The sequence below is a fragment of the Trachurus japonicus genome, chromosome 18, assembly GCF_045865225.1.
Source record: "Trachurus japonicus isolate A0001 chromosome 18, Traja_1.0".
NCBI classification, from domain to species: domain Eukaryota; kingdom Metazoa; phylum Chordata; class Actinopteri; order Carangiformes; family Carangidae; genus Trachurus; species Trachurus japonicus.
Window position 1 is genome coordinate 804,042 of NC_140924.1, and position 24,511 is coordinate 828,552.

Genomic DNA, 24,511 nt, shown 5'->3' on the forward strand with positions numbered 1-24,511 from the left:
AGAAATGTTTCTATAATCTTTCAAAAATGTATGCCTAATTTAAACGTACATTTATTGTTTGTGTATTTGGTGTTTGCTTCTAAATGTTGTCCAATGGGGGTCCGTGGTCTAATTTGTGTCAGTTTTGGGTCCTTGATATAAAACAGTTAGAGAAGCAGCGTCTATGTGATACAAGTATGTACAGTTTACCACCTAGAAAGCAGTTTACCCACTACAACACATTAGACTACACCACTGGCTGACTGTAAACCACTTCCTACATACTAGATTTAATTTGGATAATAATATGTGTGGTTTTTGTGAGAATGATATCAAAACAGTAGAACTTTTTTTTTTTGAATGCGAGTATGTTGTACAATTTTGGACTTCATTTCAAAACTGGCTGTTATCTAAACACATTATTTTGCCCCCATTGAATTGGATGTCGATCAAGGTTGGACTACAGTTAAAGGAAAAGAACTTGGACTTTTTGGTGAACATTTTAATTTCCCTTGGAAAACACTTCATCAACAGATGTAAATACCTCAAAGTGAAACCCCACTTCAATGGAGGAGAAACCAACTCAGAATGTATAAAAAATCTTTGCATTACATGAAAAGCAAAAATGCCCTAAAGTTATTTTCTTTGCTGGACTTATTTAACTACTATTGTGGACTGAGACCCTCACGTTCTCTTTTCTTTTTCTTTTTGTTCTTGATTGATCAAGATAGCTGATTCAGCACTGTGCATTTATCTGTTACCAATGTGCCTTTAATGTTTGTATTTTGTTTGTTTATTTTCACATATCAAAAAGTTAAAAAAGATATAACATATAAAATCCAAAACAATGTGAAGGGGAAATGCCAAAAAGAAAAAACCCTCCAGGGGCTTGTAGGGTGGCGTTCTCCGACTACAGCTCTAAACTAATTTGGGCATAGCTACATCTGTGAGGTACAAAAACCGTTCATACATAATAAATACAAACATGGTTTAACATGATTTAACATTGTACAATGCAATGGGCTTTATGCACAGCTCTACTACTTCCTGAAATAAGTCAGCTCGTTTATTTCCTGTCTTACATTATTGGACCAACTGATTAATCCAGGTGTGTCTGACCATAAATAAAGGAGCTGGCTTATTTTAGGAAGTAGTGGAGCTGTGCATAAAGCCAATACAAAAGCTTGATAAACAAAAATATCCTAGTTTGGATAGGCAGACCATGTGGAAAGTACTGACTGGTTAGCAGGAGAGACTTTAGTGTTCTCCTAAAATGTTTGAAGATACTTCAATAAAAAAAATAAAAAATAAAAATAAACTCTGACTGACTGTGGCGCTCGAGCCGCCGCTGGGGGGCGCTTCCGGTCCGCGTGCAGCTCCGTCGTTTCCGGTTCGAGTTTGTTCGACGACTCTGTGGCGGCGCGTGCGTCCGTCCGAGACTTTAAAGTTTTTATTTATTTCTTTATTTATTTAATTATCTATTTAACTTTAACTGCAGATCGATTATTTCTCCTCGAGCCAGAGTTTCCCGTCAGGCACCGCGCAGGACGCCTCTCTCTTCCTCTTCCTCTGTCTTCTTCCCGCCTCCAGGAGCTGCGGACCAATCACAGCGCCGCTCCGCTCTGATTGGCCGCAGCGCGGGGAGAGGCGGAAGCTGAGCGCGGCCTGTGATTGGCTGTCCTCGGCTGTCACTCCCGCGCGCCCCGTGGCTGACGTATAAAAGCGCGGGGCTCGGCTGGGCAGCTAGCAGTTAGCAGCTAGCTGTTAGCCGCTACTACTCTAGCACGGTGCGAGCTGAAGTCATGACTCATCAGCCCGCACGCACACATACACACACACTTACACGCACATACACACACTGACACGCGCTCTCCGGTGCACGAGCAGCTCTGCGCGGGCGTGTTTCCGCGCACGGAGCGGGTTTTGTCGCGTGTTTTCGGTAGTTGTTGTTGTTCAGGGGGCGTGTGTGAGAGTTAGCTCGCTGCTAGCGGGGGAAGCTAACTGAAGCTAACTGGGGCTAACCGTTTACCTGGAGGTGCGTTCGACTTATTCATGACGGCGCCGCGGGATTGGTGGAGTCAGCGGCGGGGGCGGGGCTAGGCTAGGACGGGGAGTAGGGAGTAGGGTAGGGGGGAGGGGGAGCTAGTAACACACACACACACACACACACACACACACACAGAGAGAAACACACACACACACACTCAGTCTATTTCTGTCACGCACACACGGACTGAGAGTGTGTGTTAATCTCGGAACCAGAAGAGGAGGAGAGAAGAGGAAGTCTGAGGACGACAACAAGTGAGCGACGGTGAGTGGCACTGATCACTGATCAATAACAGATAGATAGATAGATAGATAGATAGATAGATAATAACTGATCAGTCTGTTGGAGTTACTGTGGATTCAGATGTTTTACAACCAATCAATAACTAATCCATAATGCAATGTGCAGATTGATCACAGAGATGAGCTCCAGACTGGATTATGATGAGGTGGTGTTAATATTCTCAGACTCCTCCACAAACAGCCCCCACGACCTTTGACCTCAGGCTAAAAAACCCCCTTATAAAGTTATATTAAAGGGATAGTTAACCACCCAAAATTGAAATTTCATTCTCACATTCTTATTATCTCCTCATCCCCCTCATGTGGACTAAGGGCTGGGAGAAGTTTCAGAGTCCTCCGTGGCTTCTCTGAGTTACAGGGGGTCTCGGCGTAGCAGTGCATGTCCATATGACGGTTGCAAATGGATACCAACTGTCTTCGTAACAAAAAGACACACCAAAAAACATCCAGATACCTCCACGCTGCTCGTCTGTAATGTCCCTCTTGTATTGAAGCCCCGACATGAGAAATTGTTCCGAAAAAAATTAAATGTGAATGTAAAATTAAGTGTCTGTGCACTGACCGGCGGAATAATTTCTCATGTCGGGGCTTCAATACAAGAGGGACATTACATACTGAAACTTCTCCCAGCCCTTAGTCCACATGAGGGGGAGGAGATAATGAGGGAAATCATTTTGGGTGAACTATCCCTTTAATATTCTGACTCCTCAGCCCCCACAACCTTTGACCTCAGGCTAAAACAGCCTATAAATGTGTAGATTGATGGATATCGACTGGATTGTATTGATAATTTTACCACTTTTCCTAGAATTTCTTTGAGAAACAGAATTTTCAAAAAAAAAAAAAAAATTACCAGTTTTTATACATTTTTTAAAAACTTTTTGGTTTTTTGTGAACATTTTTACCACTTTTTTCTAGAAATGTTTCAACTCTTTTTTGAGAAATTGTAGCACTTTTTATTTCCCAGAAATTTCTCTATAATCTTTCCAAAATGTACGCCTAATTTAAACGTACATTGATCCAATGGGGGTCCGTGGTCTAATTTGTGTCAATTTTATGGTCCTTGATATAAAAAAAGTGATACAAGAATAGTTTACCACCTAAAAAGCAGTTTACCCACTACACTACATTAGAGCAGCAGTATCATAAGCAGCAGTATCAAGACTGTTACTTATTGATACTCGTATTGATACTACTCCATATGGGAACTAAAACAAGCTGCTTAGAAATGAAGAGAGGAAAAACACAAAGAATAGACACAACCAGAGAGGAACGGACCAAACCTGAATCATGACTTTTTTCTTTTTTTAAACCTCCCATAAGAACCTGTAGGCTGTTAAAGTTATTGTTGGAAATCCTGTTCAGAAACGTAAATGTTTTGTTATACTGGGTGAAATGGTCCTTTATCCTGAGAGTAGTCAATACATTATTTAATCAGAAAAAGGAACAACTGTCTCTGGTTGGTTGGTTGGTTGGTTGGTTGGTTGGTTGGTTGGTTGGTTGGTTGGTTTGTTGGTTGGTTGACTGGTTGGTTGGTTGGTTGGTTGGTTTGTTGGTTGGTTGGTTGGTTGGTTGGTTGGTTGGTTGATTGGTTGATTGGTTGGTTTGTTGACTGGTTGGTTGGTTGGTTGGTTGGTTGGTTGGTTGGTTGGTTGGTTGGTTGGTTGGTTGGTTGGTTGACTGGTTGGTTGGTTGGTTGGTTGACTGGTTGGTTGGTTGGTTGGTTGGTTGGTTGGTTGGTTGGTTGGTTGGTTGGTTGGTTTGTTGACTGGTTGGTTGGTTGGTTGGTTGACTGGTTGACTGGTTGGTTGATTGGTTGATTGGTTGGTTGGTTGACTGGTTGGTTGGTTTGTTGACTGGTTGGTTGGTTGGTTGGTTGGTTGGTTGGTTGGTTGGTTGGTTGGTTGGTTGGTTGACTGGTTGGTTGATTGGTTGATTGGTTGGTTGGTTGATTGGTTGGTTGGTTGGTTTGTTGGTTGGTTTGTTGACTGGTTGGTTGGTTGGTTGGTTGGTTGGTTTGTTGACTGGTTGGTTGGTTTGTTGACTGGTTGGTTGGTTGGTTGGTTGACTGGTTGGTTGGTTGGTTGATTGGTTGGTTTGTTGACTGGTTGGTTGGTTTGTTGACTGGTTGGTTGGTTGTTTGGTTGGTTGGTTGGTTGGTTGGTTGGTTGGTTGACTGGTTGGTTGATTGGTTGATTGGTTGGTTGGTTGATTGGTTGGTTGGTTGGTTTGTTGGTTGGTTTGTTGACTGGTTGGTAGGCCTGGGACGATAATCAATAAATCAATTAATCGCACGATAAATGAAAATAAACTCGATAGTTTTTCCGGCCTCGATAAATTGCCATGTGCATGCGCACGTATTTGTTTTCCTGGTCTCTCCCTCCAACCAGGCTGGATGACAAGAGGCTTCACTCTGTGCATCGGTCTCAGCACCTGGGCGTTTGTTTTGCAGAATGAAAGGAGTGAACCCTCTTCTCAGTCATCCAGGATCTTTGTTTCCCAGAATGCATTTGGCAGCAACCGGCAGCGCTAGCTGTAAAGCTAAGCAGCTAAAAGCTATTTTACTGTAATTCTCGCTGCAGCGCTGTTAACACGTCACTTTTTAAAGTTTTAATATTTTTTCATGCCAGAAAGTCACAGTTTAGATCCCCAGTCTTTGGTCAGTTTATCCACATATCGCCTGTTAGGAGATTTCCTCCGACGTTTTTGGAGCTAATGTGGTAGCAGCGAGCAGGAGGAGCGGGGCTTCCCACAGTCTGCAGCCGTCTGCAGCAGCTCACGGGCGGTCAATCTCCGTCATAGGGGGAGAAAACGACTAAGAAAACTTATCAGCAGGTTTTTAGAGGTTTACCGCTGGCTGGTTTAATACTTTATAGGAGCTAAATGCTAGTCTCATTGATGAAAACTTACATCTGTGGAAGTCATATTAGTTTGTTTGAATGAAAAGTGGAGCTTCAGGTGTGTAACGTTATTGGACAGAAGAGCTGCACTGCACTGTTTATTATTTTCTGTTTATTTTATTTATTTAGGATAGTAGCTATATAAGTTCTTGTCATTCCAATTACAATGGTTAAAAAAAAAATACTCATGAGAAATAAAAGTTTATCGCATTTAAAAGGGTCTACTTGCATTATTATGAAATATTATTATTATATTAGTGGTTAATTTGTTCTCAAAAAAATGTGTCAATAATATCGTTTATCGTCAATAATTTGTGGGACAATATATCGTCCAGCAAAATTTATTATCGTCCCAGGCCTACTGGTTGGTTGGTTGGTTGGTTGGTTTGTTGACTGGTTGGTTGGTTTGTTGACTGGTTGGTTGGTTTGTTGACTGGTTGGTTGGTTGGTTGGTTTGTTGACTGGTTGGTTGGTTGGTTGACTGGTTGGTTGATTGGTTGGTTGGTTGGTTGGTTGACTGGTTGATTGGTTGACTGGTTTGTTGGTTGGTTGATTGATTGGTTGGCTGGTTTGTTGGTTGGTTGGTTGGCTGGTTTGTTGGTTGGTTGATTAATTGATTGGTTGGTTGGTTGGTTGGCTGATTGGTTGACATGAGGGTGCGGCAGCTATAAGCTTTGCTTCAGCCGCAACCCTTTTCGACCAGCTGTATAGTATTTGTTACTACCTTGAATTTGTTTTGTTGAAATTTGATGCTGTGATCGAAATAAACACTCATTCATTCATTCATTGGTTGATTGATTGATTGATTGATTGATTGGTTGGTTGGTTGGTTGGTTGGTTGGTTGGTTGGCTGATTGGTTGACTGGTTGGTTGATTGGTTGGTTGGTTGGTTGATTGGTTGGTTGGTTGGTCGATTGGTTGGTTGATTGGTTGGTTGGTTGGCTGGTTTGTTGGTTGGTTGGTTGGTTATTGATTGATTGATCATCTATTGATTGGTTGTCTCGACAGGTGAAGATGATCAGGATGTCGTTGGACAAAGAGACCGTCCTCCCCCACCAGACGTCCCTCAGAGCCAGCCCCTCCTTCCCGGCCTCGGTCGGCCTATCAGAGCAGCCGCAGCTGGCTAAGACCCGCCCCCTCGGCCTATCAGAGCAGCCGCAGCTGGCTAAGACCCGCCCCCTCGGCCCTAAGAACGGCCTGCAGCCGCCGGGCAACAGCAAGCCCCCCCTCCCCCTCCCCGCCGCCACCACCACCGGCCCCCCGCTCTCCCAGCGGATCGCGAAGAGGCGCTACTCGATGGGCGTCGGCTTCAAGGGGCTGGCCAAGCGCCGTCGCCGCGCCAACAGCGACAGCCAATCGGAGCCTGTTCGGCCGAGCCACTTCCTGTTGGGCGGGAACATCTTCGACCCGCTGAACCTCAACTCGCTATTGGACGAAGAAGTGAACAGGTGAGACTCATCTGATCGGACTGATTAGGGATGTAACGATTCACTCAGCTCACGATTCGATACGATTCATGGTTTTTTGTTCACGATTACGATATTCTCACGATTCTTTTTAGATCAAAAATGAGCTTTAGACAAATTATGACCTAATAAAATGATCTTTTATTCATGAGAGAAAGTGCAACTGAAATAGTCTGAAAAATTCACCTTTCATTACAGATACACTGCACATCATCATTTATCACCTTTTATCACAAGTAAAACTGGTCTTATTTACAAACAGTCGTTCAATTAAAAAAAAAATCTAATAGTTATGAACCAATTTCATTGGTTCATAGCTAGATAAACTCATAAGTAAGGGATAATGCCCTTCGAGGTGTCCATTATCAGAAGTTAATGGACGACGTGGAGGCGTGAACGGTTGCTTCCGCAAAGTCCATTAATTTCTGATAATGGACACCTTGAAGGGCATTATCCCGCTTATACCATGGTCACTTACGAGATAAATACATATTAAATAAGTCTGAAAAATTCACCTTTCATTACAGATACACTGCACATCATCATTTATCACCTTTTATCACAAGTAAAACTGGTCTTATATACAAACAGTCGTTCAATTTAAAAAAAAATCTAATAGTTATGAACCAATTTCATTGGTCGATTGGTCTGAGGAAAAACAAAATAAACATTTGGAGCCGAGGCTTGTCAAAATGAAATCAAAATCAATATGACTGAACCGTGTATGAAAGGTTGTTGGGCTTTTAATTTGAAGGGCCAGATACAGGAAGTCGTGACACTAAGGGACAAGAGAGATAGAGGCTTTTTTTTCGAAACCGCATACTACCGTACTGCCTACTACATACTGCGTTATATGTACTGTATACTGCATACTGAATGTGGGATTCAGTCTGCTACTTCAGCAGACCGACGCCGTTATCATCGCAGTATGCAGTATACAAGTTTCCCAGAATGCATTTCACGGCAACCGGTAGCAGCAGCTGTAAACAGGCTAAAAGCTGTTTTATTTCTCGCTCTAGCGCTGTTATTATGTAACTTTATTAAGTTTTAATATTTTTTCATGCGAGAAAGTAGCTGTTAAGACCCCAAATATACGGCCAGTTGATCCAAATGACGGCTGTTTAAAAGTTTGCTCCCATGTTTTTCGGAGAAGTGAAGCTCTGCAGCGACCGGGACATCACAGAGACAGCAGCCGGTCTGCAGAGCTGCTCGGCCGGCCAACCTCCGTCCTCATCCCGGGGGAGAAAACCATCGCTAATTAACTTACCCACAGGTTTTTAGAGGTTTACCACCGGCTGGTTACATTATTTTAAGTAGATAAATGTTGGTCTAATTGATCTCAATTGTGGCAGTAGCATTAGTTTGTTTGAATGTAAAGTGAAGCTTCTTGTGTGTATTGGACAGAAGAGCAGCGCTGCCTCGGGGCTCTGGAGCCTAACGTTACGTACAGAAATCACCACATTTACAAAAAATAAATAAATATTTTACAATGAACCGATCAGTCTGCATTAAGTTTTATTTTATTAAACTATAGTTACGGTACACGGCTACACTACCGTCTTTGGTTACGGTTAGACGTCAGGGGAGCATTGCATTGTGGGATACAGTAGGCGATGTAGACTGGTCAGATACTGGAGATGTTTTACGAATCAGTACGACATCCGGGAACTTTTCGCATACTGCAGATTTAGCTTTTGTTCGCATACTGCATACTGCATACTACATTTGGCCAAATCAGTACGTACTAGCAGTATAGTATGTGGTTTCGAATACAGCCAGAGAGTTGGGTCTGGTGTCGAACAAATGAATCAACCAGTGACTTTTGAAATAATGTAAGCTACTTCTCACAAGAGACTTTGTTCTCACGCATCGCAGGTTTTTTTTATTTCAACCGATGCGTCGTCACGCATTTGTACCGATTTTTATTCGTGTCACGATGCATCGTTACATCCCTAAGACTGATTGATCCGATCTGATCGGAATGATTGATCGTTGTTCTCATCTCTAAACATGAAACTCCGCCCCTTTCCTCCTCCTCTGCAGAACGACCAATCAGGAGACGCCGCAGTGCTCGCCCCTGCCGCTGCGGGGCGGAGACCCCGTGGAGATCCTGGTGCCCCGTGACATCACGGACCCCCTGAACCTGAAGGGGGGGGGCGGGGCCGAGGGCGAGGGGGGCGGGGCCGTGCTGCTGTCGCCGCTCAAGTCCAGGAAGAGACACCGGCACCGCCACCACGGGGGCGGAGGGGGGGGAGAGGGGGAGAGGGAGAGGGAGAGGGAGGGCAGCGTCCCGGCTCGGCTGTTCCCGCCATCGACCGCCAGACTCACAGGTCAGACACCAGCTGTGATCAATAACCAATCACCTGTCAATTAACCTGTATATACATATACATAATATCAGAGAGATGAAGATTAGTGATAATATATTAGAATAAATCCAGCTAGATAAACTCATAAATTAATTTATTGTATAGATTATAATGACAAGAAAGCTTGATAGATAATTTATGAATAAGGGCTGGGAGTAAATACGTTTTACTTCTTCCCACTCCTCTTCAGATATAAAAAAACTAACAAAAAAAATCAAATTATCTTTATTTTCAATTATTTTCTTTTATTTTTTCACGATTATAAATTTTCTTGGTACGATTATTGTCAGAGAAATAATCACTGTGTTAACGATTATCACGATTATTCTGCATTAATTAATTTCACAACACTATGAATGTGTAAAATCAAATATAGTCAAAATATAACTACATTACTCATTGTTTACACAAAATATTTCAAGTATCTATTAATATGGGACCAATTATTAAACCCCCAGGGGGAGTGTTTGAAATATTCAGGTCCTACATTTTCATCTATACCAAATGTTTGCGTTTATTAATCGTTTTTTTATTTATTTTTATTAAAAATGACAGGCTAACATTTAAATTCCTACCAATTCAATGTTGTGCAATTCAATCAGTGCATTTACCTTTATATTGGTATTATTTTTATCTGCCGATACAGTTCCAACATCTTTTTTGTGAAAGTAACAGTATTTAGAAATCTTTGCGATTAATTAATTGTGGCGTTTAATACCACGGTTAATTGTGAAAACAAGTAATGGTGACATTCCTACAGTAGTTATGTCTGTCCATTAGGGCTGGGACGATATGCTTTTCTCCTAATTCGATTCTTCTACGATTTTTTGGATGGCGATTCGATTTAAATTGCGATTCTACGATATTGCCGATTCTCTCAATGATTTTTAGTCTTTAGCATTTTTAACATTTATCTGCACACAAACACTGTAGGAGCCTAGAAATTAACATACTCCATTATAAAGTGAACTTAAACCCTTTTCAAAACCTGTACGCTCTCTATGTAAAAGAGGCTAACAAATACACATTGCACAATATTTAAAAAATTTCAACAAGAACAAAAAAAATTCAAAAAAAAAATTTCAACAACAAAAAAAAATCGATTTTTGAAAAAAAAAATCGATTTAAAAATCGTCAAAAAAGATATCGCGATATCTATGTGAATAGATTTTTTTCTCCTACCCCTACTGTCCATTACTGTATAATGTTTAATTTCTTTTAACATGTCTGAAATAAACTAAAACTAACTAAATAACAGCTATAATTGTTGTTGTTGTGGTGCAGTTCCCGTGGCGACCACCGGGGGCAGCGTGACGGCGTCCCCGCTGCCCTGTGAGCTCAACACGGCCATCACCTGCCGGGACGACGTGGCCCCGCCCCCGATCCTCCCGCGGCGCCACACCCACCCGCCGCCGGGCCACGCCCACAACAAGCCCGGCTGCCACGGCGACGGGCGCCAGCGGAGACGCCGCCGCACCACCTCCACGCGGCAGCAGCACACGGACGCCGGGGCCAACTTCGTCACGGCGACGGCGGCCAAGACGGCTCAGACCAAGACGGAGTTCCAGACGCCGCTGGTGGGAGGAGCTAAAGCCGACAGGTGAGTCAACGCTCTAGCTGTGTAGTAAATCTAAACAAAATCACAAATATTTCTGAAAACGGGGTTTATTTTCAAATATTGTACGATAATTGGGGCTGTCAAACAATTCTAATTTTTAATCGCAATTAATCTCAAAATTTCCTGAGTTAATCGCATCTTTTTCGTTTTTACTTGAAATACCAGCAATTTGAATGGAAAGCATAAGAAACATCCAGATCTGGACGTTTCTTATGCTTTCCATGCTTTCCAAATACCATTTTCATGGTATTTAAAGCAGATATCAGTGGCAGGGCCGTTTCGGCTAATGCTGTGTTCAAGGCAGGCTTTTGAAACCGTAAGTTACAGCTTCAAGTCACAACTACGACTTGGTAGCGTTCCAGGTAACCCGTAGCTCGTGTTTTTACCGTCCTGTTGTCTGTGAAAGTTCCCTATAACGGCCACTCGTAACTTCCGACCCGTGAACTCGTACCAGATCGAACTGGTACGACTTCACAGGAAGGAAAAACACAAAGTACGAGTTTCCTTGAACGCACCATGAGTTAGCAGCCCCCGCCCTTGTCAGGCATCAATTGGTCCTCGTGCTACGTCACCACATTCACGCGCATCCCTTGGCTGCACACACAGCCCTTCATGCCGTTCTCTCCCCTCATTGGATAACACTTGTATCCCACAAGGAAAATGTTCTCCTCTGGTTACAGCAGAGCAGAGTGACGGAGAGACTCGTGTTTAGGCTGAAATACTTCATGTAAGTGATTGCTGACGGAAAATAGGACTATTTAGGACTTATATTAACAAAAACATTCCACTGATATCTGCTTTAAAAATCAGCTGTCAGAGAGAGAGAGCAGCCTCGTTTGGTAACAAGAAGAACAAGTTCTCTAGTGTAGGAACATGAGGAGAAAAAACATGCAGGTTTTCTGTAACATTATAAGACGGCCAAACTACGGAGCGGCCCGAGGTTAGTGCATTAATCGCGCATTTAAAAAAATAGTGCTGTTAAAAGCATTTTGCATTAATGCGTTAACTTTGACAGCCTTACTTTTTACGTCAAGACGCAGACCGGATGTAGGGTGTGTGGCCCCCGGGCTGGGAGTTTGAGACCCCTGATCTAGTGTGTTCAACATTTTGTAGTGTTCCAATTCTCCGCGATTAATTTCATCCACTATGTAGTGGACGACAAAACACCCACAATGCACCGCGAAATTGAGTGAACAAGCGATGTACACTACTTTCTACTCCCGTATCCCACAATGCAATGCGGTCGTGTTTTGCCAGAGAAGAAGAGGAAGCTAATTAGCATGTTAGCTACGATTTATTTATTTAGGCAATTTACCAAAAAAACTCCTCAGACGTATTTGCCTTGGCTCCGTTTGCCTGAGCAGCAGGAGTTGGGCAGCAGCATCCGAACATTAACAGGCAGCATTAAATCAATCTAATTAAGAAACTGGAGTAGAATATGGAGGAAATACCAGCTAATGAGCTAAGCTAATAGCCACAGCTAACGAGCTAAGCTAATAGCCACAGCTAACAAGCTAAGCTAATAGCCACAGAGCCGTTAACGGCTCACGGTCGGGACACACAACAGTAGTCGACCAAACCAAACTTCGGATATTTCAACAGTTTATTGTAGAGAAACACAACCACACAGAATCACATCCTCTAATGTTCCCCCAAGGGTCTGGTTTTTATTATTTTATTTTAATGTGTCTGGTTTGTTTACATGATTCTCGGCGCGTCTGCTACGTCACAGCAGTAGGCTAACACGCTAACACGCTAACACACAGCAACACCTGGCGCATCAGCTGACGCAACCACGTCCAGAAAATTACCGTCGAGTGTCCGAATTCTCCTCCCGTCATTCCCTACATCGTCTACATAATGTAGTCCACTATATCATATACATGATGTAGTGGAGAGGGAGTGGGTGAGTGGGTGGATGATTTCGAACACAGCCTTATGAAGAGTTCATTTGCAAAAGCAGATAACTCCGTTTTAAAAAATTCTAGAATCTTCATTTTTATGTTTTTTCTCCATAAGGTGAAACCTTATGGAGAAAACCTTATTCCATAAGTACCTCACCGCCGCGGTGAGGTACTAAAAAATATTGAGAAGGTTGAAAAAGTCTTAAAAAGGTTTTAGAATTAACTTCCAGATTCCTGTATCTACCCTGTGATTGGTCACCGTGGTAACGCGGCGCCTTGTCGCCCCCTACAGGTGCGGAGGAGGAGCCGAGTCCGGCGCCGCGCGGCCGCCGGAGAGGAGGAAGAAGAAGGACAAACACCGCTACCAGCACGGCAACCACAGCCGTTACTACGGCTACCACGGTTCCTACGGCGACGGCCTGGGGGGCCGCGTGGGGGCGGACGAGGACCCGCGGCTCCGCCTCCTGGAAGCCGATTGGTTCAGAGACAAGACGGTGCTGGACGTCGGCTGTGGCGCCGGGCACATGGCGCTGAGCGTCGCCCGCAGGTTGGTTATAACTTTATTTAGATTTAGTTAGTGTTGTTATTCCTTTATTTATATTTAGTTAGTGTTTATACCAGAATTAGCTACAAGCTACATTAAGCTACATACGTCAATTTTTTTTTCTGACTTTTTATGCATTTATTTTGAAAGGACAGCTGCGGAAAACTCGTGTGAGTTTGTAGTTTTCACCAAAGTCCGTTACTTTTAATGGAAACACACAGAACTCAAATTTCTTTTAATGCGCATCATTTCCCAGTTATTTGAATCACTTTGGATGGAAACAAACAGTACCGACAAGCAAACGTGTCCTTTTTAGTTTATCATCTCCCAGGGGCGTCACTAGACCTAATACTGTACTGGGGCACACCTGGGGCACAAAGAATTCATGTGAGCGCGCAAAGTGCACGAGCAAAAACATTTTTAGCACTTATTTATCATAAAAAAACATAAATAGTGCTTTAAACTATACATGTCTACAGTCTGTAGATGATGATAAACCAAATTTTACACAATTTTACAGTTCATGTGGCACATAATGTACCACACAAACAACTTTTGCAGTCACCAACAAAATATTCTAGATCTAAACTGCCAGCAAGTGAGACCCCCACACACCCTCATTTCTGTTCAAACACAGAGCCACAAAATGCTGAACTAGAACCAAACACACTATCTACATAGCAAAGATGATGGCAGATGTGTTACCATACATGCTCTAATCCAGACAGATTCACATCCTGTACTGGTCCCAATATTGGAACTAAGGATAAGATAGGACTCTATCTATAGGCCCAAAAGCCAGAGCTATGGTGAATCTCATCTTAACCATTAATTCAGAAGTGAGAAACATATTAGAGTATTTTAAGAAAACAGCTCACAAAGTTTGATTTTGAGGTCACCAATTCTTTTTTTCTTCTTTTTTTTTTTAGGCCTATTAAAAAGATAAAAGCCCAACTAAACCACCACTCAAAGACTATTAAAATGAAATGATAAAACTTTTTTTTATGTGCTACATATAGGCTACACAAATAGCCCAACACTGCACTACAAACACGCAAACATCTACATTAAAGGTGTACAGAAAAGAAAATTGAATTTGAGCCCACTCTGGGTCATAAAATTAGTGTAATAACTCATCTATCAGACGATGTAGGCCAAACTTTGTGCAAAATTCTATTTTTGAGTAAATCCGTGATGAAAGTGTGTATTTTAGTGTAGTTTTTTTTTTCGTATTGGATAATGCAGGCGCACGGATTATACGTCAGCCTGTACACGATTCACTAGCCACTGATATTGGATCCGTAATCCGTCATTCAAACGTCTGAGACACGCACACACACACGGAGCTCGGGCTCGCCCCAAACTTTGAATATCCCGCCCGCTCGATAACGACCAATCAAATTCATTTTCCTTACTCGGGTAAACTCGTGTTGCAGCTCGTGACAACTCGGCGCGACAAACGGGACAAACGGCCATTTCTGTACACCTTTAAACTCATTAACTTAAATTATGTTGTTTCCAAAAGGGGGAAAATGTCAAACCTGGCAACGCAGCATGCGGCTTTGTTTACAACCTCAGCGCAGTGCAGCTTGCAGGTTACGATAGCTCCGCTAACCAGAGTGACTGCACAGGGCACAAAATGGATCGATTTCTAATAAGAAAAATCAAACGGACTAACAGGCGGCGTGGTAAGGAATAGTGACGTTAAAGAGTCAGAGGAAGCAGCAATATGAAAATCAACATAAAGACGCCAAAGAAGGACGAGCAGGTAAAGGCCAGGTGTTCCTAGCAAAAAAGAAAGAAAGAAAGGTAGGAGGCATGTACAAGATGAACTGTAGACACCTGACACAATATAATTCTGAAACTCTTAAAGTTAGTCAGTATGTGTATTAAATAGCTTCTTACATTAATTTACAGCGCTCCATGAGATGGCGTGAAGTCTTTTTTTTTTTAATGCACGCGCCGACTTGGAAGTGAGCCAGTCACTCCTATGAAATGGTTTAGTCCACTAGGGGTGTCTGAAATTTTATTACAAGCATCTTCCTGGCATAACTATGGAAAATACTGTTTATTGTAGTATTTATGATTACTAATAAGAAAGATAAATGTTTCAACCCCCCTATCTGTTATTTGTACCTATTTTAGGGGAGTCGAAGTCGCAATTGGGGGGGTCAAACCCCCCAAACCCCCCTGTAATTCGCACTATGGTTGTCGGCTAACGTTACGTGCCTCACGCAGCTGCTTCACAGCGCCTCTCTCTCTCTCTCTCTGTCTGACAGCGGCTTCAAATCAGCTGAAGTCGCTACACATGAATAAATTAGGCTACCATATGAAGTAGTTGTGTGCGCATTCCGTAGCCTATGCTATGTAGACTTAAAACTCTGAAGTTAATTTTTTACTGGTGAAATTTTTACTGGGGCACTGCAGATCAATACTGGGGCACGTGCCCCAGTGAAATCTGTCTGGCGACGCGGCTGTCATCTCCTCTCCACAACTATACAGCTGTTAAATGATGTCACCCCCCCCCCCCCCCCCCCCCCCCCCCCCAATTATTCATGTAGCAGTCACTTTACCTTGGACCACATAGGAAAGTGGGTAAAATTGTCCCTAACCCTATGTAATGTATGTGGTGATGGGGTTTTTTTTTTTTGCATTTGTGTTTAAAGCTTCAGTTGGTAACAATTATTCAGTCATATTTGCTGGAACTGTCACTATATTCTGATGGTCAGACATTAAATGAGTAATTTAGGACAAAATCCAACTCCTCTGGCTCCACCTACAGCCTGTAATCGTATTTGCCAAAATCCACCGCGCCCGACGATTCTCCACCAGTCAGGTAGAGGGAGCAGGAGGAGCAGCCAATCGCCGCTCCTACACGTCGTGCTATGGATACGGTACATCTTTTTTTTTTTTTTTTTTCTCTCTGTGGGTGCGTTCATGGCTACTTTGTGTGTGTCTGTGTGTGTGTGGGGCGCTTGGCAGAGGTTCATAAAGGGACCTGACGGAGTATTGTCTTGAAATTTCCGACCAAGTCGCGGAGTTTACTTTCACTTTCGTCAACTTACCAACTGGAGCTTTAATGTGAAGTCGGTCTTAAATTTTATTTCAAGTGGCTTTAAAAACGTCTTAAAAAGTCTTAAATGTAACTTGGCTTCAGCTGTAGGAAGCTTTATTTAAAAGGAGTTGACATAAATACGAATAGAATACAGGGAATAGTAAACAGGAAAATACAAGAATTTGCTCTGAATGCAAAGATCTCAGTTTCTTATTAATGTGGCCTGATGCAGTGAATCTGGTTTTGTTTTGTGGGTCTTTATTTTGTGCAGTTTGAGCTAAATGAGACACTACATTTCACACTAAAAGTCAAGACTTTGTGCTTGTGAATGATGTTGCAGTGATGATGACGTGATGTCTTTTCTCTTTGTGCAGGTTTGGCCCCGCCCACGTGCTGGGGGTGGAGCTGGACGGGCGGCTGGTGCACGCCGCGCGGCAGAACGTCAGACACTTCCTGTCACATGACCTGGTGGTGGAGGGGAGGAGGAGGAGGAGGGGGGAGGGGGAGGGGGAGGAGAGGGAGAGGGAGGGGGAGAAGGGTGAGGCAGAGGGGGAGGAGCTACAGCTACAGCTGCAGCGGGCTCTAAGCTCCGCCCCCCTCCCCCTCTCCTTCAGGGTGAGTCGCGGCCCGCTCGCCGCCCCGCCCCTCCTCCCCCCTCCCCCCTCCTCCTCCTCCTCCTCCTCCTCCTCCAGGTTCCCTAGCAACGTCACCTTCATCCAGGTGAGTGTCGTGGCTTTTGACAATCAACTGTCTTCATTAACCTTAAAGGACGATTCCGCGCAAATTCACCTCAGGCTGTATGTTACTAACATTTTAGGTCTAAAAGAAGGAATCTGATAGCCTGACCATCCAGACTACATCATGAACATGTCTAGTCTGTAACGAGCGGTAGACCTCGGCTCAATCCAGGGGGATGAAGGCTGTCTGTCAAACTGCCTCTGCACCAATAGGGTAGCGCTACGACCAATCAGAGCAAAGAGCAGGATGATAGGGTAGCGCTACGACCAATCAGAGCAAAGAGCAGGATGACGTCGGTAGATTAAACTTTTCCCGTATCCCGTCGGCAAAACACCAAATCCATCCTTCTTCCAAATGAATGACTTCAGTGCAGTTTCTGGCTCAACTTTTAAAGAAAATGACAAGTTTAATTCTGTCAAAGTTGATGCCAACGCTGATTTAAAACGATTCCTTTGTCAAAGAAGCCATCTTCTTGTCATGTTTTTCACCGTCGCAAGTATGTCGTCATGGCGTTAAGCCGCCCAACGACTCTCTAAACAGATAGAGCGCTGTGATTGGTCAACACAATTGGTTTTCCAGACTCAAAAAGTTCCTCTGGCTCGTTTCTAGACCCACCTACGGAGCAAAGAGATCTGCTGCTGCTAGGGGGCAGAGAGATTTATAGGCTAGGAATCTGAAGATGTTCAGTTTAATGTCTCCTGTTGTGTGGTAGTTGTGTCTGTCCCCGCGTTGCCACGGCAACGATGAATGGGAGCGGATTGAAGTTCTGCTGCTTAGGCTGTTTCCATCCCTCAAAGCCACAGACAGCGTCAGATGGAGACTCAAACATGCAGCCAGAAGTTTATTTACTTCAACAAGTCCAGAGTTGATATTCCTGTGTTTCTGACACAAACGGGAGCTTCCCACTGCACCTGAACACACCGAGCGTCAACACAAACGGGAGCTTCCCACTGCACCCGAACACACCGAGCGTCAACACAGACGGGAGCTTCCCACTGCACCCGAACACACCGAGCGTCAACACAAACGGGAGCTTCCCACTGCACCCGAACACACCGAGCGTCAACACAAACGGGAGCTTCCCACTGCACCTGAACACACCGAGCGTCAACACAACCGGGAGCTTCCCACTGCACCTGAACACACCGAGCGTCAACACAAACGGGAGCTTCCCACTGCACCTGAACACACCGAGCGTCAACACAAACGGGAGCTTCCCACTGCACCCGAACATCAACACAAACGGGAGCTTCCCACTGCACCTGAACACACCGAGCGTCAACACAACCGGGAGCTTCCCACTGCACCTGAACACACCGAGCGTCAACACAAACGGGAGCTTCCCACTGCACCCGAACATCAACACAAACGGGAGCTTCCCACTGCACCTGAACACACCGAGCGTCAACACAAACGGGAGCTTCCCACTGCTCCTGAACACACCGAGCGTCAACACAGACGGGAGCTTCCCACTGCACCTGAACACACCGAGCGTCAACACAAACGGGAGCTTCCCACTGCACCTGAACACACCGAGCGTCAACACAAACGGGAGCTTCCCACTGCACCTGAACACACCGAGCGTCAACACAGACGGGAGCTTCCCACTGCACCTGAACACACCGAGCGTCAACACAAACGGGAGCTTCCCACTGCACCTGAACACACCGAGCGTCAACACAAACGGGAGCTTCCCACTGCACCCGAACACACCGAGCGTCAACACAAACGGGAGCTTCCCACTGCACCCGAACACACCGAGCGTCAACACAAACGGGAGCTTCCCACTGCACCTGAACACACCGAGCGTCAACACAAACGGGAGCTTCCCACTGCACCCGAACGAGCGTCAACACAGACGGGAGCTTCCCACTGCACCTGAACACACCGAGCGTCAACACAAACGGGAGCTTCCCACTGCACCCGAACACACCGAGCGTCAACACAGACGGGAGCTTCCCACTGCACCCGAACACACCGAGCGTCAACACAAACGGGAGCTTCCCACTGCACCCGAACACACCGAGCGTCAACACAAACGGGAGCTTCCCACTGCACCCGAACACACCGAGCGTCAACACAAACGGGAGCTTCCCACTGCACCCGAACACACCGAGCGTCAACACAAACGGGAGCTTCCCACTGCACCCGAACACACCGAGCGTCAACACAAACGGGAGCTTCCCACTGCACCCGAACACACCGAGCGTCAACACAGACGGGAGCTTCCCACTGCACCCGAACACACCGAGCGTCAACACAAACGGGAGCTTCCCACTGCACCCGAACACACCGAGCGTCAACTTGGGTCTCGACTCCGCCAGACTTTGAATTAGATCTAGTTTTACAAACATGTCGGAAATCTCAGAGTTGGGAATTCCGACCTCCGAGTTGTTATGAACGCAGCAATAGTTTTCTAAAAATGGGTTCACAGATTGGTCTTTTTGGCACCAGTGGATAGAGCTCATCCATATTTTGATACATAGAACTCATATTCGCCCAAAATGCTCCGGCTCGAAGCCCTCGTGATGACCTCATCGCTGTGCTGATGACCTCATCGCTGTGCTGATGACCTCACCGCTGTGACTCCTCCCACAGGGCGACTACGTGTCGGAGCGGGAGGCGTGGCCCGGCCGCGGCCTCTATGACGTCATCATGTGTCTGGGCGTGACCAAGTGGGTGCAGCTGCAGGCGGGCGACGGGGGCGTGGCCCGGCTGTTCAGACGAGCCTATCACAGCCTGTCGCCGGGCGGACTGTTCATCCTGGAGCCGCAGCCGTGGAGCAGCTACAGCCACAGCAAGAGGGCCTCGGTAACACAACCACACACACACACAGACACACAACTAGGGATGCAAATTATCAATTTATTCATTAATCGATAGTTGATGGAGCTCATCGATCGATTAATGATTAACTGATAAGTGGCGATTTTCCTGAGAACCTAAATTTAAGGGGAAAATTTAAGCTGAACATTCCTTATACAGGACTCTACACTAGTATTTGTTAGTTTAATTAATGAAAAATGTTTAAAGATAATGTAGAGGGTCCATTGTGACCCATTTTTACATTTAGGAACGGTAAGGACACCCTAAACGTTTTACCTCTGACTTTACAGTAAGTTGAACTTGTTCTTGACCAACACAATAGATTTGATACTGTACATACAGATTAAATGGTCTTTCCTGCCACTACACTATAGCTGCTTTCCCACTAAAGCAGCTAACAACCTGCTAACAATCAGCATTTGGCCTGCTAACAATCAGCATTTGTCGACCTGCTAACAATCAGCATTTGTCGACCTGCTAACAATCAGCATTTGGCTCCTTTCCCATTGACCAAAATGACGCGGGTTGGTGTGCCTTTCTCACTGCCACCAAAAGCTGATTGTTAGCGGGTTTAAACAGGTTTTTTGACCAGTGGGAAAGGGGTATATGATGATTGCTGTATTGAACTACTTACAGGACTCTACACTAGTATTTGTTAGTTTATTTTTAGAGCACAGGACAATGAAAAATGTTAAGTAACACGTTATTTAAAAAGCCGCCGACACTGAGCTGCCTGAGGAGTCTTAATGCAGCCTGAACGCAGCTCAAACCGACCCGGTGCCTCAGCACGGAGACCAGGCTTTGGTAAACACACCGGACCGGCGCTGGTTTACAGTATCCTGCCGTAGTTTAGCCGCTCGCTACCGGAGCTTCATTTTTAAAAAAGCGGAAGCTGGGAACAGCAGCTGAACAGCTGACATGTGGTCAAGACGAAGCTACAGACCTGTCACTGTCACAGGTGCAGCTCATCTCATCTCATTATGACAGGACTTCACCCTCAGAGCTCTGTCTTCAGACTGTCCTGACTGTCCCTGAACATCACACATGGACAACATGGAGCTGCTGTGTGATTGGTTACTGAGTTTATTCATGTTTACATCAGGCTGAGTTCAACCAATCAGTTTATGCTACTGTGATTTAAGTAGTTAAATACAGTTTATCATCATAGTGTAGTGGCAGGAAAGACTGTTTCATCTGTATGTATCAAATCTATTGTGTTGGTCAAGAACAAGTTCAACTTAAAGTCTATAAGTCATTTAGAGTCTAAGGCCCAATTCCAATCCGACCCCTCACGGACTCACTGACTTAGAGGTGCGTTCAGGTTCAGTCTGTGAGTGTGTGAGGGCTGTTCCATTGTCAGATCATCAAGTCAGTGAGTCAGTGAATGAGCCCTTACTGCCCCCTTACCGTAAGTCAGCACCGATGCTGACTTTGGTAGGGGAATTACCCACAGTTCATAGCGTTGTGAAGTCAAACACATGGGATGCCGTCGGAACGCAAGTGTTAAAAAAAAAAAAAAAAGTAAATTACCACACGTAGTCAGAGAGAGCTCTGCTGCTCTCTTTATTGTTAATGGACAAGAGCAGCAACCAAAAAAAAGAAAGAAAGAAAAAAAAGAAGCAGTTTACTGTCAGTATTAACCTGCAGTTTGTGATTATTGATGATCATTTGATCAGATCTGATCCAGGAACATTTTGTTTTGAGTCCGTCCCCCTCACACACCTTGTGCGCGTTGAAAGTAGCCTACGGTTATCGGTCCAAGACCGGAGTCAACAACATGTTGTTGTCATGGTAACGTGTGGTGAGAGTGGGTGAGTGCTGTTCCATTCATGTTTACAGCATCTGGACCCTCACAGACTCTCTGACTCTGTCACTCAGAGCTGACGTCACTTTAGTCAGTGAGGGTTCAGGGCTTTAAGGAGGCTTTAGGGGGCGGATTGGAATTGGGGGCTAATGTGTAGGGTGTTTTTACTGATCCTAAATATGAAAATGGGTCACACTGGACCCTCAACATTATTTAAAGGTTGACTCGTTACTCCCTGGTCGTGTGTGTTAGCAGTGTTTCCCCCAGAAAATTTGTTAGTTAAGGTGGTGTCTGTCCTGTCGGCGGGGTGGGGGTGGGGGGTGCGAGCGGATCAATCGATCGTCGGGGGGGGGGGCGCCGCCGCCGCCGTATTAAGTTTCACTACGCGCTGCGCTGCTGTTATGCATGCGCGCTTCTCTGTATGTGTGTGAGAGGAGATGAATGAAGGCGATCGTCCGACGGCTGGGGGGCGGCGGCGAATATCGCTAAATTTTTTTTAAGACATTAGTTTAGGCGGCAGCTCTTTGTTGTTAAGGCGGCCGCCTTAACAGGAAAGCGCTGCGGGAAACCCTGGTGTTAGCGATGGTACAGCCTGAGGCCAGTTAGGTTATAACTACAGCTACAACTAGGTAACAGTGTTGTTGTCTCTTTTACGCTTCGCTTGTTCACATGTCACAGAAAAACTCCCATTGAAAAGGATCGATTAACAATTAGCAATTAATTTAATTTAATGGATTAAATTCTTATCGACAATTAACCGATAGTCGATTAATCGTTTACATCCCTCTGACATCACCTCTCTCTGTTTCCTAGGAGACGACGTTCCGTAACTACCGGAGCGTGAGGATGAGGCCGGAGCAGTTCACCTGTTACCTGACGGACGGAGTGGGCTTCACATCCTACCGGCTGCTCACACACACAGGTAACACACACACACACACACACACAGGTAACACACACACACACACACACACACACACACACACACACACACACACAGGTACAGGGTTCCCGCGGGTCCTTAAAAACTCTTAAATTAAAATCTGGGTAATTAAGGTCTTAAATTGTCTTAAATTTACTGTAAATTTGCTATTGGTATTACATTTCCAGATGGCACCTTTAATGCCGAAGGGAAAGCACAGTGGTCGCCCGTAAAACGTCTTATTTATTTGATCCCGAGTCCGTGTTTTTTTTTCTCCCCGACTTTTCATGCATTTATTTTGAAAAGACAGCTGGCGAGAGACAGGGAAGAGGGAGGGGGGTAAGGTTAGGATTGACAAGTCACGGGTGGAAATTCTCACCTGTATTTGTGTGTGTGTGTGTGTTGACTTATGCATAGTGGAATAAAGAGCTACTTATCATACAGTGAACAGGGCCGTTGCTAGGAATTCTGGGCCCCCTGAAAGAATACTAAAGTGGGCCCCTGACTACGTATTATCATTTTTTATTTAGCCTACTTTGTTTTGATGCTAATGCAGCATTACTGTGAGTATTAGTCAGGGTCTTATGCAGAAAAATTCAGTCGTACAAAGATTAGACTACTGGGTTTTTTTGTGGGCCCTAGTCTACTGGGCGCTGGCCCCCTAGAGTTATCATCACCTTTCTCCCCTATACAACGGCCCTGACAGTGAGAGTTTGATATCATGATATGTCTTACAATACTGCAGTGAATATCATAGGCATGTTATTGAGGTATTGTAATACGAGGGATGTAACGATATGAAAATCTCATCCCTAGTACAGCACAAAGAGCAGAAAAATAGTGGGATGATACAGTTACTCTACAGTAAAATTAAACTTGAGTGAAGAAGTAGAGTATTTTCTAAATAAATATTTTATGTGGTGGTACCGTTCCGTTCAAAATCAAGACAAATTACAGTACAAATACCACAATTGTAGCCTGCACTTGCAAAATGGTGGCGGATAAAAACATTGAGTGGCAGGTAAAATTTAGAATCCCCCCCCCCCATCGTTCATGTTGCAGTCACTTTACCTTGGACCATGTGGGACATTTTTCCATTTGCGTTTATTGTGAAGTTGGTCTTAAATTTCATTTCAAGTGGCTTTAAAAAAGTCTTAAAAAGTCTTAAATTTAACTTTACTTAAGCTGCAGGAACCCTGAGGTAACACACACACACACACACACACACACACACACACACACAGAGGTACACACAGGTACACACACACACACACTGATGGGATGTTTGTCATGTCCGTATCCAGGCAACCAGCGGCCGATCTACCTGTTCCACAAAGGCCCCGCCCAGAGGAAGTGATGATGTCACGGGAACAGACTCGTCTCCATGGCAACGGCCCTCAGCAGCCGATTGGACGCTCACCTGGTGAAACTGTTTGACTGAGCTCTCTGCTGATTGGCCGAGGGCGTGGTGACATCACACCACAGGGAGAGACTGTCATTGGACAGCGGGGATTCCTTAAGGATGTGATTGGTCGACACGGAGCGCACGGCCGCCTGGTCGGGGGACACTGATTGGACGATGAGCAGGAAGTGACTCTCTTTCTCTGTCTGTACAGGTCTTTTCAAAATAAGAGTTCATTGTTTCTGTTTCTGTTTTTCTCTTTGTATAATAAAGTTCTGCTGCTTCTCTGAGTGACGATCAATAAGCTGTTACCATGACGATCAATAAGCTGATACCATGACGATCAATAAGCATCACCATGACGATCAATAAGCTGATCACAAACACAATCAGTTGTTTCATTGAAGCTTTATTTTGAAAGACAAACTCCAACAGGAAGTAAAACAGACAGACGACCGGTCACCTCACAGGCCACGCCTCCAGGGCCGTGGTAACCGTGGTGACCGTGGTGACCAACAACAACAGACTTCACCACATGTTCTGTATGACGACATGAGGTCAATAATTATACACTGCTCCAAAAAATAGGAAAGGGAACACTTAAACAACACATCTTAGATCTCAATTAATGAAAT

General features: G+C 44.7%; 1 protein-coding gene across 1 annotated transcript; it reads left to right on the plus strand.

Annotated features, from left to right (window-relative positions):
• Positions 1–1,739: 1,739 nt before the first annotated feature.
• On the plus strand, positions 1,740–24,166 carry LOC146968235 (7SK snRNA methylphosphate capping enzyme-like). Its single transcript, XM_085759926.1, has 9 exons — positions 1,740–2,290; positions 6,237–6,676; positions 8,738–9,024; positions 10,348–10,663; positions 12,878–13,132; positions 16,559–16,904; positions 19,521–19,733; positions 22,366–22,474; positions 23,779–24,166. The coding sequence occupies exons 2-9, from the start codon at positions 6,243–6,245 to the stop codon at positions 23,829–23,831; spliced, it is 2,013 nt and encodes a 670-aa protein (XP_085616052.1). The 5' UTR covers positions 1,740–2,290; positions 6,237–6,242; the 3' UTR covers positions 23,832–24,166.
• Positions 24,167–24,511: the final 345 nt, after the last annotated feature.

What these genes read in the sequence shown, in the direction of transcription:
- LOC146968235 (XM_085759926.1), top strand. Translation starts at nt 6,243, where the DNA reads ATGATCAGGATGTCGTTGGACAAAGAGACCGTCCTCCCCCACCAGACG. An exon ending in TTGGACGAAGAAGTGAACAG is followed by an intron (nt 6,677 to 8,737) that starts GTGAGACTCATC and finishes CCTCCTCTGCAG; the next exon opens with AACGACCAATCAGGAGACGC. An exon ending in ATCGACCGCCAGACTCACAG is followed by an intron (nt 9,025 to 10,347) that starts GTCAGACACCAG and finishes GTTGTGGTGCAG; the next exon opens with TTCCCGTGGCGACCACCGGG.